The 22,999-nt window shown below is 33.1% G+C and overlaps 1 protein-coding gene across 15 annotated transcripts in view; it reads left to right on the forward strand.

Annotated features, from left to right (window-relative positions):
- LOC139511307 (protein SSUH2 homolog) overlaps positions 1-22,999 on the forward strand; it is a 39,524-nt gene that overhangs the window by 10,416 nt on the left and 6,109 nt on the right. For all 15 annotated transcript variants that reach the window (XR_011661997.1, XR_011662002.1, XR_011662008.1 and 12 more), the window contains 9 exons: positions 1,331-1,397; positions 2,792-2,921; positions 5,242-5,302; positions 7,130-7,254; positions 8,085-8,147; positions 8,812-8,897; positions 9,417-9,509; positions 10,529-10,631; positions 12,216-12,314. Coding sequence is in view for 8 of the 15 variants with exons in the window: in XM_071297952.1 (XP_071154053.1) it covers positions 1,331-1,397; positions 2,792-2,921; positions 5,242-5,302; positions 7,130-7,254; positions 8,085-8,147; positions 8,812-8,897; positions 9,417-9,509; positions 10,529-10,631; positions 12,216-12,314 (827 nt within the window). In the remaining 7 variants the exon portion in view is untranslated. The remainder of the gene's footprint in view (positions 1-1,330; positions 1,398-2,791; positions 2,922-5,241; positions 5,303-7,129; positions 7,255-8,084; positions 8,148-8,811; positions 8,898-9,416; positions 9,510-10,528; positions 10,632-12,215; positions 12,315-22,999) is intronic.

Here is a 22,999-nt window from a genome sequence, read left to right on the forward strand (position 1 = left end):
TTACATATAATATAATTAAGGGGAGATAATCAGTATTTTAAAATTTGATTGATTATATTGATTAATTGATATATTCTATGCAAGAAATCTTTTAAAATGGATTTGAATCATTTAGTATGGATATTGATTTATTCATGTGTGTGCATATTTGAAGTTCCTGGATGAAAAAGAAAAATACAATTTATCATGCATAAATGTAGATATTTATTTTAAAAAATTATTACATTTTTTAATAAATTTATAATCACTGAGCTTTCAAAACCGAACTATTTTTTAAGTGATGATCAAAGACCATATAATAAATAATTTTCAAATGTAATTTAGAATTAAATTCCTATTTTGATAATTTGCAAATAAATCTATATACATTGAAGTCCTTTTAAAGTTCAATTTAAATGTATCACATAAACTATTGAACTAAAATTATTTAAGTTAATGCAGCTTACAAGTAATCAGTCATTTTTATAAAAGGTAAATTTAAAATAGCTATAGTATGTTGCCTTTTTATAACATAATTAAAAGTATATATATTTCTATATTTTATGCTTTTTTTCAAAAGACAGTAAAAGTTATTAGCAAAGAAACTTTAATATTGATATTTAAATTTTTATTCATCTGATGTACAGGTGTTTTGATCTTTTAACACCAATTCATAAAAAAAATAATACTACATTTTTATAGAATTGTTATATAAAGATGAAATATTATTTGTTCATGTTGTTATTAATTTATTTTAAGAGAGATATACTTATTTCACAGATCACTGATACAAAAAAATACTCAGTATATTAAAAACAACAGGTAGAAGAAAACAAATGTGAAATATGGTATCCATAAAACTTTTTTTTTTACATTATGCATGAAAATGGTACCTAAAGGTGCTGTCATAAGATACCATTTTCCAAAAGATTTTTCATTTGATTCGATATTGTTGTCCAGGAAAATCATACAGGATTCTTTTATCACGATATGATTTTTTATTCATTTACCAAACAACATCTGATTTTAGTGCTCATCAAAAATATTACATTTAAGAAAAAACATATCTGATGGAAATGGATAAAATATTGTACCATGTAATTCCACTACAGATATAGTGACAATGTAATACCTGACAAAATTTTGTCCTTGATTAAATTTATTAAGCATGGGTTATCTCCCATTGCCCAGATTTCAAAAATATTTTTGTAATATCTACTTTCTCTGCTAACTTCCACATTGAGTTACAACCCTAAAGACTTTAAAAAAAATTTAAAAAGCAGTTATGTTCAATTAACAGTTCATAATAAGGTTATTGCCACTAAAATTGAAATTATAATTTTTCGTTCAGATTTTTTACCACCTCCTCCATTTGAAAATGTAGTACAGCCACCGGAAGAAAGAAAAGATATAACCAAGTATGTTTACAAATCTATGGTAGAGTTTAATTTCTGACATCAGACTTGACTCCAAATCTACATTACTACATCAACAGAAAAGTTAGGTTTCCAGAGCTAAAACAATTTTGAAAGAAAATTATGATGATTGTTGTTTTGTTGGGAGAGAAAATCCCTAATTTTATAATTTAGCTCACCTGGTATATGTGTAAGCTCTTTATATGTTATGGCTTCTTTTGTCTGTTGTCTTTTCTTTATTAACTGTCAAACATGGCAGCCATGGTTAAAAATAGAAGATTTGGGTAAAATGCAAGTTTTAAGCCATAATATAATAGAGAAAATTAAACAGGGCAGAAAATGTTCTGAATGTCAAGGTCTACATGCTATTCTTTCAACTAAAACTGTCAGACCACTCTTTCAAGGTCCTTTTCTTCAATATTTTGGGCATTTAACTATTATATACATGGTCTACAAATAAGTCAACATGGTTTAAATGGTTTTCTTACAGACCGTAATTTTAGCATCTTCTCTGAATCTTTTGTTTGGAGAAAGCTGAACTCTGTAGGCATGAAAATATCTGTTGATTACACGAAAGTGTCATTTGAAAATTGTGTTTGTATCCTCATAATTAAAGTTAAAATTGGTTCTTGCTATCATAGCTGAATATATGAACAATTGTGCCAGCCATTGATAGCTTTTCTAACGGGTTTTGACAATCTTCTAAAAAAGATTCAACAAGAATATATTGATCTTTGGAATATGTATTGCAGTAGTTCACTTAGGTTTCTTGTCTTTAAACTTGTTTAATTTTCAACTTTTAGTAAGATGAAAATCCATGCCATCAGAGGTACATAATAATTTATTTTAGTGCTGAACATCCATATCATCTGCATTAGATTCCTTTGTGAGATTTATTTAAGCTAGGTTTATGATTATCAAGTTGTGTGTTCATTTCTTTATTCTAGGATCATAAAAAAAGTTTATAAAGAAGGTATCATCAGCAAACTGTCTATTCCAAGTCAAAACAACATAATTCATTCTTAAAAATAACTCCAAATTGCTCTATACAATCTAAACTATTCCCTTTTAGCCCATGTTGTTTGAGCCATTTGTCTAATGAAAAATATCTACCTTCAGTATCAGAGATATACAGTAAGAATTAAACTTAAAAGACATATGTTTAAAGTGAAAACACTTTTGCTAAAGTTAATAGTTAGGAATTCAGTTTTACAGTACAGGTACTTGAATGATATTTGTATAAACTTTGAGAAAACTGTTGCTGTGGTTACTTGGATTTGTTTTATCATTTTTGGCAGTTATTTTACATGTTTAAGATGAGGCCAGATAAGCATTAGAATGGTATGTAGGAGAGAACTGTTGCTATGGTAACTTGAACTCTTATTTATTTTTAATAGTCTATCAGTTATATCAGAAGATGAGGCCAGACAAGCATTGAGACTGTATGTTGGAGAGAACTGTTGCTTTGGTAAAAAGCCTGTAGAAGAATTAACATTTACAGAATTACAGTCATCTAACGCATTTCATGTAAGGTTATATATACTGTATATAGATTCCATCACTGCACCAAGTGTGTAACAATATTTCTCCACTGGAGACAGTTAGATTTTAATATTTTAAGCACGAGATTTGACGAGCTTTTAAATAATTAAAATTTAACTGTTGAGAGTGTAGAAATATTTTTATACAAGAGTGGTGGAATCTGTTTCTCTAATGATTTTTATCCTTCCTTTTGATAGATTTTAAGAAAGTTGTGTTCTTTATATGTGACATCATATGATCACTTCATTTCAGAATGTCACAATAGAAAAATCAGATGAAATGGTGAAAATGTAATTTATATCTTTTGTTGCAAATGAAATATAACCCTGTGGCGCAAATGAAAGATTGGATTTTGTAAAAATTAGCGCAAATGCAATGAGCCCGAACATTATTTCCCACAATAAATCTGAGAGTGAAAAAAATAAGTCAAGCTGTATATTTAAAAGACTAGCCTGTTTGTCTAAATCATGTTACCAATATGAGAAATAAAGTTGTAATGGAAATTCCTGGATGGGATGCCACAAATGCTTTTTTCAGATAAGTATGATAAATTGTTGTTGTCATTAAAAATAAGTTTACACAAATTTTACAACCCTATAAATAAGTATATAGACAATAATAGAGCATTGACTTGACATATCAACGGTATAAGGATGAGGCTTAGAAAAGGTGAAAGCGAGGCTATGCCGAGCATTTTCCCCGTTTCGTGTCGAATCCTTATATCGTTGATATGTCAAGTCAATGCACTATTATTGTCTATATAATGCAATCTAAAAAAAACATTTCAATTGTTGTTTAATGTGTTAATTTTATTATTTGATTTAAATATTGGGAAACTCCCCCTTTAATAAAAAGGCCTCATATCATGCAGGCGGAGAAATATACAACACAATGAAATGTACATTTCCTGATGAAACCCTTAATCGATGGTGAAGGAATTGTTTGAGATGAACTAAAATATCAACAATAAGCATAAAACATAATGATTTAAGTGAAATATTTTTTTCTTCTAAAAATTGTATCAGAAATAAGTTTGAGTCGTTGTATACATTGGAAACAAGAACAGGTTGAATAGGTCGTATGAATAATTTATTACAACTTCGACACGTTCTATTTAAATATTCAGGAGGAAAAGTGATACCAGGTCGGTGACTGTGTATGACATAGAAATAAACAAGTCTAAATTGAAAACTACATTCAAACCTATGATTGCGTTGGATAAAAACAGCAATTTTTATACGTGTGCATGTAAAACAAATTTCGTTGTAGAAGGGTCTAAATACAGCACAAACAACATTTTCCAAAAGACCAAAAAAGTGAAAAAGTATATTTAAACAAAATGCATTTGATTAACAGGTCGAACAACTGATGTTCTTTAACCCTGCTGACTGCCATTGGCCATTGCCAAATAAAATTGATCACAAGATGTAACAAAATGGATCTTAATATAAATTTAATACTAAACAGAAAACAATAGACCACTTTCGAGTTCATCCGTCATCGGAAAAAACTCGTCAATTATACGTGCCTTTATGACGTCATTTACCAGATAGAGGGGGTCGCCTGTATCCCTGCACTATTTACGTTCATCAAGCGTCTTGGTGATCGTCATTGTGCAGGATAAACTAGAAATAATGGTTGTTCTGTAGGTACTTAATGACAATTCCCTAATGACATCAATGCTGATTGTCAATTTTGAGAATTCAATTTGTCGTATAATTCGTACAATATAGAATTATAGTTTTGCAACCACTCGCTCAACATTGGAATGGAAGTGACGACGCCCCTAAACGCACAAATGACGTTCACTAAAACCAGAGTTTTTGACGGAAATGCATCGAACTCGAAAGTTGTCTATTAACTTGTGGCCACAATGTTTTCCACAAACATAAGGTGTTGACATAGAATATATTTATACTGCAACTAGTTGTGTTTCCTAAATATAGTAACACAGCTATGTTTTGTGCAATGTCAATTTCATCATGGAACACTTTATCCTACAATCAGGGGTTCATTAAGGGGTGATAATAAGTTTGAAATGAGTTTTACATTTAAATAGCTATCAATGTATTTATTTAGGTTGCAGTATTAAAACAATGTTAGGTCAATGTTTAAACTTTTTTGTACTCAGCACAAAACTGGTGAATGGTGCGGTAAAACCTCACCCTTACCAAGTCCTCAACCTCATACAAAAAATTTATATTTTTCTGACATTGACCTAATATTGTATATATACACACCTAGTGAAAGTGATATCAGTATCTTTAAACCTCTGTAGATGCTTATGAGATTTACATTTTTACAGTACGAATTAGACACATACACAGAAGCCAGATCAACAGAGTGGACTTTTGTACCATACACGGGTAAGTGAGTTTTAAGAATAAGATACAGACAGCAAGGGGTTAATTCAAACATGTTATTATGAATATAAGGATTGTTTTCCTAATGCTCTACAACCAAAGAGCTAGTGTGTACTTTTGTTGTCACTGAGAGCCTGTTCTCAATCTTAAAAAGAGATCTACATGTACTGTGGATTCATTATTATTTGTTGGATACCAATTTTCGTGGGTTTCGTGGGTAAAGGTAAACCACGAATTCAAATGTTCAACGAATAACATATTTCCAATAGGCTTTATATACAGAGATTTGCAAAACCACGAAATCAAATATCCACGAATATGCAAGTTTTCAGCAATCCACGAAAATTGATACCCACGAAAATAAATGAATCCACAGTATAACACTACAATCACTGGGCCAATTAAACCAAACATGGCCTGCATCATCTTTATGAGGTAATTTTAAAAGTTGAGTCCATTGTCTCTGTCATCAAAAATAAAAGACAATTTGACAAAAAAATTATATAGATATAAAAATAATGTAAAAGACCCTTTTTGTCTCACCTTGACGGAGTCAAAAGCGAGATATAGGTAAGCTGTTTCTGGTGTCGTTGGCGGCAGCGGCGTCAACAATGTATTAGTTTGTGATTAGGTCTAGTTTATGGTGAACCACGAGTGGTAGGTCAATCATATTTGGTATTCACTTATTGTATAAGCATTAGTACATCTCATTTCCATGGAGATTATTTGGCCCTGCCCCCTCAGTCATGGTCTTGACTTCAAAACTTTTGCTTATTTTACATGTATTAGTTTGTGATTAGGTCAGTTTATGGGGAACCACAAGTGGTAGGTCAATGATATTTGGTATGTAGTTGTGTATGCATTGGCATATCTCATTTCCATGGAGATAATTTGGCTCCACCCCCCTAAGTCATGGTCTTTTGACTGAAAATTTTACTGAGTTATCATGTATTAGTTTGTGATTAGGTCAGTTCAAGGGAAACCATTAGTGGTAGGTCAATGTTAATTGGTATTCAGTTGTATAAGCATTGGCACATCTCATTTCCATGGAGAATATTTGGCCTCACCCCTCAGTCACAGTCTAATGACTTGGAAACTTATCTTAGTTTACATGTATTAGTTTGTGATTAGATCAGTTTAAGATGAACTGCTAAATAATATGTTAAGTCAAAATGATATTTGGTATGCAAATTTATTATCATTTGCAAGTATCCTTTCCATGGAAATTATATAGCCCCACCTCCTCTTATTGACTTTGAAACTTTTCTATAGTTTACTTAAGTTAATGTTTGTATTTAGATTTGGGAACGACTTATAATAAGTCAATGGTCATGGTGGTATTTGGTATGCAGTTGTATAAGCATTGGCACATCTCATTTACATGGAGATTGTTTAGCCATGTAACTCAGTCATGGTTCATTGACTTTGAATATTTTCATAACTTGTGTGAGATGTTAAAGTATTGCTATTTTGATTTCAACATTTGCATAATCAAAATTACAAAAAGGCGAGACATATCTCTGTGATAACAGTTTTGTTACCAAAATTTGTTTTAAGGATACATTTAATATCATCTTAAAGAATTATTATAGATTACACTTTACCCTTTAAAAAACACAAAATTCATTACTAAAAATTGAAAATGGAGAAGAAAATTCATGTGAAGGATTGATTTCTATGAATTTTTAGCTTATATAGACCTTTGGCCCTGCTATATATTTGCTCAGTGTAATGTTTAGGAGGACCATTTGCTGGACCAGATAATAGATTAGCCCTGTTCCAAGGAGTGTACCTGCTTATTTAGTATAAAGAGTTATTTTGACTATTCAGGAGGACCATTAGATGGACCAGAGAACGGACCAGCCCCTGGACCATGGGATATTCCTGCTCAGTGTAAAAAATTGTTTAAAGATGAAAAGAGAGAATCAGAAGTTCCACATACAGCTACAACTAAGGTAAGTAATGGGATGAGGACACACATGTTGCTTTGATAGAAGAGAAATTACAAAATCATGTAAATAGATATAAGAAGATGTGGTATGTTTTTCACAATTTATAAAAGAAAAACCATTATACGTCTAAGTACGTTCTTCAACACAGAGCCTTGGCTCACACTGAAAATTAAGCTATATAGGGCCCCAAAATATGTCTTGTGAAAAACCATTCATACAGGAAAACCAATTGTCTAATCTATATAAAAAAGGAGAAACGAGAAACACTTATGACCCAAATTAATAAACGACAACTACTGAACATCAGGTTCTTGTCTTAAAACAGGTGCAAACAAATGCAGTGGTTTTAAATGTTTTAATAGGTACCAACCTTCACCCTTACCCGAAGCAATAGTGTAACATCACAACATAGAAAGACGCACTATAAAGTTTTGACAGAAATAGATAGCATCATGAATATGTGTCAAGATTTTTAGGTTGAAAGATAGCATAGATAGCATAGACATAATTGGTCTTCAAAATCAGATTTGACTAAAAAATAAGATGAAGGATTTAAAAGTGAATTTGACTGTCTGTTTTTGCATTAAATCAATTGAACAATGTCAGAAACAAAGTAGGTTGTTACAACAGAAATTCCAGAATAATAATGCAAGAATATTGAACAGAGGCTGACATCAATCAAATCATTGAGGATAATATTTCTGTACTGAAATCCATTTACCGTTTCAGGTGCAATACATATATGATAAACAAATCAAAACTCATCACTCTATGAAATCAAGTCATTAATAGTTGAGGCATGATTCACAAATGTTCTCTATTTTTTATTTTAGCCTTGCCACAATTGTTTTGCAGTTGGTTTTATAAGATGTTGGCACTGCCATGGTAGAGGGCAGGTAAGGCTTATGCAATGAAATAATAATAAATAAGATTTAAAATGACTTAACCAAGTGAACATGCATTGATGTTTTGGTATCTTTGATATACATTATAAGAAAATGTACCATGAATACTGAAATTCAGCTGAAAAAGTTTGTACGCGTTATGACCTGAGATTTGATTCTTCAATGCAGGTCATGACCTGCATTTTCATCGTCACAGGTTGACAGGTATGGGTAAGCATTAGGACACAATAAATGTAGAAAGTCTACTTATGGCTCAAATCACTTGCCCACTTTGAGGCATAATAATTATAGGTCTGTGCCATGTTTTTCTGTTCATCCCCTGTTTGTTTGTCTGTCTGTCCAGCTTCATGTTAATTTTTTTGGTTAAATTTTTTGGTCAAGGTAGTATTTTATGAAGTTGAAGTCCAAAAAACTTGAAACTTAGTACACATGTTCCCTATGATATGATCTTTCTAATTTTAATTCTAAGTTAAGAGTTTTGATGCCCTTTTCATTGTCCCCTGAACATAGAAAATGATATTGCTAGTGGGGCATCTGTGTATTAAGGACACATTCTTATTTTAAGTCTATTAGTTTTCCTTATGAATATAGATTTGTACAGATAGTGAAATTGCCTTGATTTCTAGTCAAATATATTTATCCTATTTAATTTCAGAATAGATGTACAAGTTGTTCTGGATCTGGGAAAAGAATGGATGATGAAGAAGCATGTCCATTTTGTAATGGTACAGGTAAAAGAGAGTAAGTTTGTATTCTGTTGTATAAAGTGATATAGAAGAAAAATTCAAATCTGGACAATTTCATAATTTACAAAATAAGTTTAATTTTTAGTTGGCTACTCTTTGCATATTTTTCCATTTCTTCCAAGACAATTGCTTTATGAATGTAACACAAGCCCCTGAATCCCTTTATTTTTTATATATATATATATATATATATGAGTCTGAAAGATTGTGTAACAATACCGATAAATAGATGGAAAACAAAACACTAAAAAGTGTTGAATATCATTGCACAAAGATGGAAAAACTGAACAGATGATATAAATTTTACAATAATTGCAAATATTTCGGCTCAACAAATGGCCTTCTTCGGTGACAAAAGTATTCCATAATTTATATAAAAATTAACAATTGTATATGGTTTTTGTTAACATTTTCAGTAAAATGAAAAACCTTGCATATGTAAATTACAATACAATTCCTTTGATCTTTTTTGTTGTTTTTGATTCTTTATAAAGAAACAATATTTGATTTACAGTTGTTTGACCTGTCACAGTAAAGGCAATGTTATTTGTAAAATATGTCAAGGTCATAGAATACTCAAATACTTCATACAACTGACCATTAAATGGTAAGTACCAATAGATTAGTTACAGAGGAGTCCCAGGTGTCCACGCGGCTGGTGATACCGTGTATTAGCTGATTTCGTCATATCAACACAGTAACACAAATGAAATTGTTCTTGTTATTGTTTTGGCATTCCGAAGGGGTAAAAGAGAATAAAATTTATATAAGTTAAAGAGTTTAATAATAACTGCAATCCCGTGATTTACAATATTTGGCCAATTTCCATTAAAAAAAATTACATCATCGGATGAAATTTGTTTTATTTAAGTCAAATTTATATCAGGTTGAAATAATTTTTGCTCTGCATCCTTGGCAGTGTGCTTTGTTCAAATTCAGCTATATTTCGTAGCAGAAAATCTTTCCTATATTCAAAATAAGCTATTTTGGGAAGGCATGCACGAATTCACCGGACACTGGAGGAACTCTCAGAATAGGGGTTTCCCTAATTTTGGACACACATTACACAAAATGGTAAGGGTAAAACTACACAAACAGATAATTTTATGAAATAAAAGTATGTTATTAATGTGTTCACACAACATGATGATGGTTGACCATTTACAGCATTTGAGTAATACTCATGGATTTTTTTTAATTTCCTGTTTTTGTCAATCACTTTAAATAAACATTTTTGAACTATATTTAATATGTTGTTATACTACAACAAATCCATTTTCTTTCCTTATGGGAAATTTTACACTTTATAACTGTATTAATGACTTCCTAATTTGATGGATCCCATGGTCCACCATTCCAAGTACAGTGGAACATGTCAAGTTCCTCATCATGACTAAAGATTTGTTCGGTTTTGGCAGATGTTCAGTTTAATCAGGTTCACAATGCATTTAGTTTGATATGACTGGACCTGAGAACATTTTTGGTTTTGACAGGTTTTGGATTTATGCAAGATTCGGTTTAGACAGGTTTCACTGTACATCTAATTATAAATCAGATTCAAATTCAGCGCAAGCGATGTCATAAATACCAGCATGCATTATAATAATAAATTTACAATGTTGATAGGCATAAGCACGATGACAACCACATTGTAGAAAGAACCAGTTTACCTGACAAACTTGTGAAGAAGGTGGAAGGACAGACTGCATTTGAAGAAACTTATCCTAGGGTAACTTTTTATTATTGTAGTAAAAGGAATATGCTGATTATTCTATCATTATGCTCACCTTCATACAGATATCTTCTTTGGTTCATTGATTGTGTATTTCTATTTTGATATTTCAGCCATATTTGACGGAATCAATCTTTTAGCATATAAAATGCATTGTTAATTATATATTTTTTATTAATTAATAGATATGTCTTACATGATTCTTTTTTGTGTGCAAATTTTTGCCATGAAAAAGATTGGTTGATAGATTAATTATTGTATTATTTTATTAACAAGAGATTGTTTGGCTAAATAACCAATAAATTGACAGCTTCATAACACTTTGGCTATGTTAAAGTTTATAATGATAGACAAAGCATGTTGTCTCTTAGTGAAGGTTGGTGTGACCTCAGATGCATGAGTAAACATTTATTCTAATATGACATGCTTCTATCGCTTTGTAAACAACACCGTGATAAAATTCTCCATATATCTATACTTAGCCCAGACTCAGAGATATACATAATAATGGCTGTTACAATATACTTCCCACGTAAATCAACATGTATTGGAACCTATTTACAAACCATTTGCCGATTTTATTGTTTTAAAAATTGTAGTTAAATAAAGACAAAATAACTTTTATTCTTATTCGGATGCATAATACAAAGAAGTAATGCACAAGAGCTTGGAGAAATCAACAAAATAAAAATAAAATAAAATTCAGCGAAAGTCTTTTAATGTTTTTGACACATTTACGTCATTTCAAAACATGACGTCATACAAATGAAAACGCTACAGTTGAACGTTTTCTGGTATGTGTACCATCGAAATTCGTATAATATTGTATTAAAACTGATTTGTAAGGTAGGTTTTGTTTTATTTTCTATTCTATTGCATTTTTTGCATATTTACCGATTTCAGCAAGTCAACATGGCGGCTCCTTAGTTACGAAATGTCAACTTTGGATTTGACAGTATCTTACGAGAAAAACATGTAAATTAAAAATGGCAAATGTTGGGTTTGAGAATTTAAAGAATTAAACAATTGTTTTTCTAGCTGTTATTCACGAAACAATCCATGCAAGCTACAGATTTTATGAATGTTTGAGCTTTATCGAACCGGGAGTAAAAAAAGAGCAGCAACACACATAGCATTCCTACCATCGCTTCAGTTTTTTTATAACCATATTTGTCCTATTAAAATCAAAATAGTTCTTGGAAGCCATAGATTGTTGGAAATTTACACATGGCCTTGGGCCGTGATATTCGCTAATTTTATACCTCGCTAATGCTCAGGATAAAATTCGAATATCACAGCCCAGGCCATGTGTAAATTTCCAACAATCTATGGCTTCCATGAATTATTTCTTAAGTAAAAGTCTAATCACCAAATAATGGAGAAACCAATGAGGCTATCATAAAAAATGAACTTATGCCATTGTGATTTGGTGTGTAATTAATTACTTAATATATGTAGAAGCACAAATTGTGTGAAATAACAGAGACTGAAAATTGTCTTTATGTCAATCTTTAAAGCATGCTTAAGTGGCATAATATTCTTATATGTACACATAGGTTGTAAATCATTTTATATTTGAAGGTTTATCCAATCCAGCATTTTGCAGAGCAAGAAATCAATAACGCATCAGCTAGTCTTATATCCAAACACCAGTATTCCATGGAAAGAATTCTCATGCAGGTAACATATCATAATCTTATATCTAAAACACCAATATCCCATGGAGAGAATTCTTATGCAGGTAATATATCATAATCGTATATCTAAAACACCAATATCCCATGGAGAGAATTCTTATGCAGGTAATATATCATAATCTTATATCTAAAACACCAATATCCCATGGAGAGAAGTCTTATGCAGGTAACATATCATAATCTTATATCCAAACACCAGTATCCCATGGAGAGAGTTATCATGCAGGTAACATATCATAATCTTATATCTTAAAGGGAAACTTCGCAAAAAAATGAAAATTGTATATTATGTTTATTTGATATAAATAATCATATATTCATTAAAATTATTGTTCAATTCTTCTAGATGAGTGATTAAAATAATAATTAAAATCCCACTATCACTGTTCGACTTATTGCCATTTTGACGGCATCTCCGATACAAATTGTCACGTGATGAGTATATTTGAATAAAATATCTGAAAACCACAAAGCCAAAAAACAAGCATGGCATATCGTATATTCAGTATCAAAATGACTTGTCAAGCGTACGGATGTTCAATCGAAGTTCACATGGCATAAGCTTACACTTTCCAAGATCCTTCAAAAAAAAAGAGTTGTACCAGACGTGGATGATTAACCTCAACATAACACCAACCAACTCACAACAAGTTCAAGAAAGTGTATGCAGACCATTTTGAAGCATCTTGTTTCGATTGAAATTTGATAGTAATTATGATTTTTTTCTCATGAATGTTTTTATTGCTATTTCGTTCCAAGCCTGGTTGAAAGGAAATTGTTTGATTAATATAGTTCAGTATTTCTGCATTCATGCATTAGTAACAGATTTTGTTGTTTACAAGTAGAAGTTTAGTACACGGATGAAAAGTCACAGACAAAAAAATGTTGAATATATATAGGAAAAACATCTTCAAATATTACATTATTTATTACATTTATTACATTTTAAGTTTATGAACATGTTTACAAGCCTTAAAAATAAAAAGATATTTGATTTCAATCATGCAAAGGATATATATTTCGGTTCATTCCCTCTATTCCCACTTTTTATAAATCTGGTAAGAAAAGGTAAAATTTCATGTGGGAATAGAAGGAAAACTTGTGCAAACAAAGGATTATACTGTACAAACATTTTTTAATCAACTGTTAATTGACCAGTGTTTTTTTTATTAGAACAGGTAATAAGTTATTTTTGCATCTGTATGAACTCTGTTTTTTTTAAAACAAAATAAAAAAATGAAGTAAAGTTAAGTTTTCACCCATTATTTTATATCTTTGATTATTGGTCCAAGTAATTATATTTTAAAGTATACTTTTATTTCACATTTTAAGCCAACAGGAATCACCAAAAGCATTAAATTATCGTTTATTTAAAGTTACTTTGGAGTCTGAGAAATATTTATTTTGGATGACCGGCAGATATCCTTATTTCTTAGATTTTGAACTTTGAACATAAAATCTCCAATAGAAACTGTAAGATGGCAAAACATAGAAAGATAAAACAGAAAAATGTGTCAAGTTTTTCAACAAAGTTCCTAAAGTTTTGGCTTTCAACTGTAGCAAACAGAAGTAATTTTAAAATCACTGGCAATAAGCTGAATTAATGCATCTGTAACCTCTTTTTGCTAAGGATCATTTATATGATATTTCTGATTTCCAGTCTGTTTAACCAAACCTATCACAGTTGATTATCGTTTATTTAAAGTTACTTTGGAGTTTGAGAAATATTTATTTTGGATGACCGGCAGATATCCTTATTTCTTAGATTTTGAACTTTGAACATGAAATCTCCAATAGAAACTGGAAGATGGCAAAACATAGAAAAGAGAAAACAGAAAATGTGTATTGTGTTATTCAGATGCCATTTGTGATGAATACCATTACATTTTTAGTTCAGCTTTCGATAATTGTAGAAAACAATGTATTGCATTTTACAATAGAAATAGAACAAACACATTGAAGTTTTATGACTTATTGAATTTCCAAAAATGTACACAACTGAACGAATTTTGTAAACTTATTAAGGAGATCAATAACAAATTGAACTTTTCTGGGTGAACAATTGTGAATGCCTCTATCTACTTTCGTACATTATTTATTTATGAAATTGTATTGAAATATGCATAATTATCTCTATACCTTTCTGTAATTTGGTTTGTGAGAATAAAGATAATATATATATATATATAAGATTATACTTGGTTATAATATTATTTATAATATCATAATTTATTAGCAAAGCAGACAATTTTTTAAAGTTACAAATTCAAAAATTTAAAAATAAATCTGACTCCAATCTATTTATCATATTTTTACTTTATTTTTAAGTACAAATTCAAAAGTTTAAAAATAAATCTAACTCCCATCTAGACTATTTATCAAAATCTTTCTCTATTTTTAAGTATTTATTTGATGAAAAAAGAAACATATTACAAATTAACAAGGTATTATGCCTAAACAGTGTACCAAATATGTTATGCTTTAAAAAAAATACAGGTAAATCTTAGGTGAAATTCTAATTAACCCTGATTGTTATAAAAACAAATTATTTATCAAAACATCTATTGTTATTTGCAAGTGGGAATAGAAGGAATAGTATTTTTAAAAAGTGGGAATAGGAGGAAGACACCATATATTTCTAGGGACAATGAAGCCATTTAAGGTACCTATAGCCACTTTGGCATTTTGATTTTATAACAATTATTTGATGTCATTGATATTTATTTAATAAATTCTGTTTAAAACTTGGTTTAAAAATAATATTTCAAGAACAAACCAAAAAAGAATTAATTAATTTACGTTTTCTCGTTTAAAGAAAAATAAACTCGAAACTGAATTATGGCGTTTTGTTCTGTGACTTTCTGTCGTAAATTCACAAGTTCAATGAAGTATATATTTGTAAGGTGCAAAAAAACCTAGTATACATAAAAAATTACGTAAAACATTTAAAGGGTCATTTGTTTAATATAATAATGGTTTAAAAATAAGACTTTATTTATTTACATGTAGTATAATTACAGATGCTGTTTACCCCCCCCCCCCCCCCCCCCCCCCTTCCTTTCCATATTGTGCCATATAAAAGGTTGAAGAGGTGATAGGTAGATGGGAGCATATGTCTTCCCCGATTTGTGTGGAAACTTAATAGATCTTACCGCCCCCTTGTTATGCTTTATAACTGTCTACTAGGTCAACGCAGTTGCGTAGTCCTACAAGTTAAGGCTGAGCAGTTTCGGGATATAAAATGTCGACAGCTAGGCTAGTGAAGTTTGTAATGATTTATGGTCAATCGTAGTAGGAGTATTTTTTCTTTCTAAATTCATGATAACAAGATAAAAGATAGGAATACATCTAGTGGGGCGGACACTAATTTGGAAGTTGTAAAAGCATTAATATATTCTTATCTGTAGCGGCTTTAGACTTTTCGAAATGCTTGCCAAAAAAAAAATCTTTTTTATGTAATAGATTTTATTCATTTCGGGTACTTCTAATATGAAAACCGTCGATCTTTTGAATTATTGCCAGAGGTCATGTAATAGTGTCACATTCGGGTATTCTAGTGACTTCCTGCGGGCTAATAAACTGGTGACATTACGCAATTCAGGTACATGCATCGCTTCCCAGCTGTTTGACCCAGGTGTGCACAGGTAAAAGTACCATCGAAAATGCTGTCGGGTGTATTATACATTCTGTTAACAATGTATGTCCCTAACCTGATTGAAATACACAAAGCCGTCCAAACATGAAATTAAGAGAGAAATAATAAGACCGTAAATTATTAATTTTGACTTCTGTTTCAAAATTCATGTGTAGAAGATTATCTGGTACTGTACCATGTAAAATGATTTTTTTTTTCAAATTTCAATTTTACTTTTCGGGGGCGGATCCAGCCATATTAAAAAAGGGGGGTTCCAAATATATGTCCCACTTCAAATGCATTGATCGGCAAAAAAAAAAAAACGGGGGTTCCAACACCCGGAACCACTCCCCCTGGATCCGCCAATGCTTTTGTACACAATAGCTTACATAATGTTTTGTCAGCTTGTTTTATTTGCTTAGCAAATGTTTAATTTACGTTATGCGGTCTAGATTTGTGATGAATAATTTAAGAAAGAAAAAACATACTGCATCATTTTACAACATTGTTTGGAGTAAATCCTGGAGAATTTAACCGAGAGAATATACGGATCACTATCTTTCATACTTTCTTGTCCTATTTCCGATATGAGCGGGCACATTTACGAAATATTTTGCCTGTTAGAAAATTTGCGTTTACTTGTATGTGAAGAGACAAGCATGCGCAATTATGAAACGAAGATGATACTTAGTTCGTGGCATGTCTCTAGAACGTGCGGTAATCGTTTGTCTTCCTGTACATGTACATTCAATTATTTAAAGGAGTGTCATTTTTATCAATATAAGATTTTGAGAACACTAAAACACTCCCGCGAAATCGCTGGCATTTCAAGCTTTTAAGCTTTTGTAGGATGATTTATTGTAAAAGATTTTATGTCTGGAGAAAAGGTATCAAAAGCCCTCTACATTTTTGCCAAAGTCCGTTTTTAGCTCACGTGGCCCGAAGGGCCAAGTGAGCTTTTCTCACCACTTGGCGTCCGTCGTCCGTCGTCGTCGTCCGTCGTCGTCGTCGTTAACAATTTACATTTTGAACTTCTTCTAGAGAACCACTGAATGGAATGGAACCAAACATGGCATGAATGTTCCTTATGAGGTGCTGACCAAGTGTTGTTACTTTGTAGCCGATCCATCATCTAAGATGGCCGCCAGCGGGGGACTTAGTTTAACATAGGACCCTATGGGAAATGCATACAAATGACTTCTTTTAGAGAACCACTGAATGGAATGAAACCAAACATGGCATGAATGTTCCTTATGAGGTACTGACCAAGTGTTGTTACTTTGTTGCCGATCCATCATCCAAGATGGCTGCTAGCCGGGGACTTAGTTTAACATAGGACCCTATGGGAAATGCATACAAATGACTTCTTTTAGAGAACCACTGAATGGAATAAAACCAAACATAGCATGAATGTTCCTTATGGGGTGCTGACCAAGTGTTGTTACTTTGTAGCCGATCCATCATCCAAGATGGCCGCCAGCAGGGGACTTAGTTTAACATAGGACCCTATGGGAAATGCATACAAATGACTTCTTTTAGAGAACCACTGAATTGAATGAAACCAAACATGGCATGAATGTTCCTTATGAGGTGCTGACCAAGTGTTGTTACTTTGTTGCCGATCCATCATCCAAGATGGCCGCCAGCCAGGAACTTAGTTTAACATAGGACCCTATGGGAAATGCATACAAATGACTTCTTCTAGAGAACCACTAAATGGAATGAAACCAAACATAGCATGAATGTTCCTTATGGAGTGATGACCAAGTGTTGTTACTTTGTAGCCGATCCATCATCCAAGATGGCCGCCAGCGGGGGACTTAGTTTAACATAGGACCCTATGGGAAATGCATACAAATGACTTCTTCTAGAGAACCACTAAATGGAATGAAACCAAACATAGCATGAATGTTCCTTATGGAGTGCTGACCAAGTGTTGTTACTTTGTAGCCAATCCATCATCCAAGATGGCCACCAGCGGGGGACTTAGTTGACTTCTTTTAGAGAACCACTGAATGGAATGAAATCAAACATGGCATGAATGTTCCTAATGTTGTGCTGACCAAGTGTTGTTACTTTGTAGCCGATCCATTATCCAAGATGGACGCCAGCGGGGGACTTAGTTTAACATAGGACCCTATGGGAAATGCATACAAATGACTTCTTTTAGAGAACAACTGAATGGAATGAAACCAAATATTGCATGAATGTTCCTTATGCCGTGCTGACCATGTGTTGTTTCTTTGTAGCCCATCCATCATCCAAGATGGCCGCCAGCATGGGACTTAGTTTAACATAGGACCCTATGGGAAATGCATACAAATGACTTCTTTTAGAGAACCACTGAATGGAATGAAATCAAACATGGCATGAATGTTCCTAATGTGGTGCTGACCAAGTGTTGTTACTTTGTAGCCGATCCATTATCCAAGATGGCCGCCAGCAGGGACTTAGTTTAACATAGGACCCTATTGGAAATGCATACAAATGACTTCTTTTAGAGAACCACTGAATGGAATAAAACTAAACATTGCATGAATGTTCCTTATGAGGTGCTGACCAGGTATTGTTATTTGTAGCTGATCCATCATCCAAGATGGCCGCCAGTGGGGGACTTAGTTTAAAATAGGACCCTATGGTAAATGCATACAAATGACTTCTTTTAGAGAACCACTAAATGGAATGAAACCAATAAAAGCATTAATGTTCCATATGAGGTGTTGATCAAGTGTTGTTATTTTGTCGCCAATCCATCATCCAAGATGGCCGCCAGTGGGGAGACATGGTTTAACATAGAACCCTACAGGAAATGCATACAATGACTTCTTTTAGAAAACCACTGAATGGAATGAAACCAAACATAGCATGAATGTTCCTTATGGAGTGCTGACCAAGTGTTGTTACTTTGTAGCCAATCCATCATCCAAGATGGCCGCCAGCGGGGGACTTAGTTGACTTCTTTTAGAGAACCACTGAATGGAATGAAATCAAACATGGCATGAATGTTCCTAATGTTGTGCTGACCAAGTGTTGTTACTTTGTAGCCGATCCATTATCCAAGATGGACGCCAGCGGGGGACTTAGTTTAACATAGGACCCTATGGGAAATGCATACAAATGACTTCTTTTAGAGAACAACTGAATGGAATGAAACCAAATATTGCATGAATGTTCCTTATGCCGTGCTGACCATGTGTTGTTTCTTTGTGTCCCATCCATCATCCAAGATGGCCGCCAGCATGGGACTTAGTTTAACATAGGACCCTATGGGAAATGCATACAAATGACTTCTTTTAGAGAACCACTGAATGGAATGAAATCAAACATGGCATGAATGTTCCTAATGTGGTGCTGACCAAGTGTTGTTACTTTGTAGCCGATCCATTATCCAAGATGGCCGCCAGCAGGGACTTAGTTTAAAATAGGACCCTATTGGAAATGCATACAAATGACTTCTTTTAGAGAACCACTGAATGGAATAAAACTAAACATTGCATGAATGTTCCTTATGAGGTGCTGACCAGGTATTGTTATTTGTAGCTGATCCATCATCCAAGATGGCCGCCAGTGGGGGACTTAGTTTAAAATAGGACCCTATGGTAATTGCATACAAATGACTTCTTTTAGAGAACCACTAAATGGAATGAAACCAATAAAAGCATTAATGTTCCATATGAGGTGTTGATCAAGTGTTGTTATTTTGTCGCCAATCCATCATCCAAGATGGCCGCCAGTGGGGAGACATGGTTTAACATAGAACCCTACAGGAAATGCATACAATGACTTCTTTTAGAAAACCACTGAATGGAATGAAACCAAACATAGCATGAATGTTCCTTATGGAGTGCTGACCAAGTGTTGTTACTTTGTAGCCAATCCATCATCCAAGATGGCCGCCAGCGGGGGACTTAGTTGACTTCTTTTAGAGAACCACTGAATGGAATGAAATCAAACATGGCATGAATGTTCCTAATGTTGTGCTGACCAAGTGTTGTTACTTTGTAGCCGATCCATTATCCAAGATGGACGCCAGCGGGGGACTTAGTTTAACATAGGACCCTATGGGAAATGCATACAAATGACTTCTTTTAGAGAACAACTGAATGGAATGAAACCAAATATTGCATGAATGTTCCTTATGCCGTGCTGACCATGTGTTGTTTCTTTGTGTCCCATCCATCATCCAAGATGGCCGCCAGCATGGGACTTAGTTTAACATAGGACCCTATGGGAAATGCATACAAATGACTTCTTTTAGAGAACCACTGAATGGAATGAAATCAAACATGGCATGAATGTTCCTAATGTGGTGCTGACCAAGTGTTGTTACTTTGTAGCCGATCCATTATCCAAGATGGCCGCCAGCAGGGACTTAGTTTAACATAGGACCCTATTGGAAATGCATACAAATGACTTCTTTTAGAGAACCACTGAATGGAATAAAACTAAACATTGCATGAATGTTCCTTATGAGGTGCTGACCAGGTATTGTTATTTGTAGCTGATCCATCATCCAAGATGGCCGCCAGTGGGGGACTTAGTTTAAAATAGGACCCTATGGTAAATGCATACAAATGACTTAATTTCTTTTAGAGAACCACTAAATGGAATGAAACCAATAAAAGCATTAATGTTCCATATGAGGTGTTGATCAAGTGTTGTTATTTTGTCGCCAATCCATCATCCAAGATGGCCGCCAGTGGGGAGACATGGTTTAACATAGAACCCTACGGGAAATGCATACAATGACTTCTTTTAGAAAACCACTGAATGGAATGAAACCAAACATAGCATGAATGTTCCTTATGGAGTGCTGACCAAGTGTTGTTACTTTGTAGCCAATCCATCATCCAAGATGGCCGCCAGCGGGGGACTTAGTTGACTTCTTTTAGAGAACCACTGAATGGAATGAAATCAAACATGGCATGAATGTTCCTAATGTTGTGCTGACCAAGTGTTGTTACTTTGTAGCCGATCCATTATCCAAGATGGACGCCAGCGGGGGACTTAGTTTAACATAGGACCCTATGGGAAATGCATACAAATGACTTCTTTTAGAGAACAACTGAATGGAATGAAACCAAATATTGCATGAATGTTCCTTATGCCGTGCTGACCATGTGTTGTTTCTTTGTGTCCCATCCATCATCCAAGATGGCCGCCAGCATGGGACTTAGTTTAACATAGGACCCTATGGGAAATGCATACAAATGACTTCTTTTAGAGAACCACTGAATGGAATGAAATCAAACATGGCATGAATGTTCCTAATGTGGTGCTGACCAAGTGTTGTTACTTTGTAGCCGATCCATTATCCAAGATGGCCGCCAGCAGGGACTTAGTTTAACATAGGACCCTATTGGAAATGCATACAAATGACTTCTTTTAGAGAACCACTGAATGGAATAAAACTAAACATTGCATGAATGTTCCTTATGAGGTGCTGACCAAGTGTTGTTACTTTGTAGCAGATCCATCATCCAAGATGGCCGCCAGCAGGGGACTTAGTTTAACATAGGACCCTATGGGAAATGCATACAAATGACTTCTTTTAGAGAACCACTGAATGGAATAAAAGTAAACATGGCATGAATGTTCCTTATGAGGTGCTGACCAAGTGTTGTTACTTTGTAGCCGATCCGCCATCCAAGATGGCCGCCAGTGGGGGAATTTTGAATGAAATTAAACATGTTCCTTTCCTTATCAATGAGGTTGTGTTGTCACTTTTAGCCAAATTTTTTATTTTTTCATATGATTTCAAAAACCCAAGTAGAATCAGGTGAGCGATACAGGCTCTTGAGAGCCTCTAGTTTGTTTCCTTTTCTGTTAAATTCCATTATATTCGAGTATCTGACACTAGACCACAATTACTCTTCCCCTTTGCTACAATGCATTTCTTGGTAAAAGTCAAATTAAATTTTAAAAAATGCACCGCTTCAAACATGAAATAAATGTAACTGCTTATAGACCATTATTATTCTCATAAAATATGCTTCTAGGACAATCCATCAGTGCTTTTTCTATTGTAGTAGCATGATACATTTCCAATTTTCAGTTTCATGGTCTTGTTTGTAAAAAGGCAGAAGGTACCAAAACGGATAGTCATATTCAGTATTAAAAAACACACTGACAACGTCATAGCAAAAAATAACCAATAAACGATCGAAAGACAAACAAAGAGATAAAAAACACATCATTGAAAACTGGTTAGATTGCACAACAAGAACCCCAACAACATCTCGGGAGGATCTCGGGTCAAATCATATCAACGCTCCGTGGTACTGTGGTAGACCAAACCTTCATGTTAATACAACATGCAATCTATAACATTAGACCTGAAAGTGAAATAATTCATATTAAAATAGGTTTATTAATACACAAATAATGAAATGAATCTGAAACATTCGGTGAAAAACTGTATTGGTAAACCGTTTAAATGATTTTAGAAACTATTCAGTCTGAAGTGTCACTTTCACATTCTTTGAATCATTCGTATACCCCATCCAACGATGGAAACTATTTTCTAATTATGTTTACTACACAAGCCGGTAGGATTATTCTGTGTTTCTTGCCAAGTGGTTGACCTTTCCTGACCCAACACACAAACTGACGATAAGCCATAAGCCTGCTTTGTCTGTTAATAAGTACGTCTGAAGCCCTCCCTCCCTTCCAGTAAGACAAAGTTGAAAATTTTCTGTTAACATTTTTGATATTTTCGTTCAAATAGCTGAAGAATTAGTACGTGGTGAGAATTAAATTATTTTGATAAGGACATTACTTCCTGAATATTTAAAAAAAAAAAGAAAAGAAGAAGAAGATCGCTTTGAACGACCCAATTATATAACTGCAATTGGTAATTACTATCTATTTCAAAAATTCAAGGTCACCGATTCATATTTAGAATTTTTAATTCATTTACTCGTGTTTATAGGGACATCATTATTCATAAATTTATTCAATTAAATTAAATCAGTATTTCTTTTTTTTTAACAAAAAATATTCAGCGTCAATAATATATTTAATTAAACTGAGCT

The sequence above is a fragment of the Mytilus edulis genome, chromosome 1, assembly GCF_963676685.1.
Source record: "Mytilus edulis chromosome 1, xbMytEdul2.2, whole genome shotgun sequence".
Classification (NCBI taxonomy): domain Eukaryota; kingdom Metazoa; phylum Mollusca; class Bivalvia; order Mytilida; family Mytilidae; genus Mytilus; species Mytilus edulis.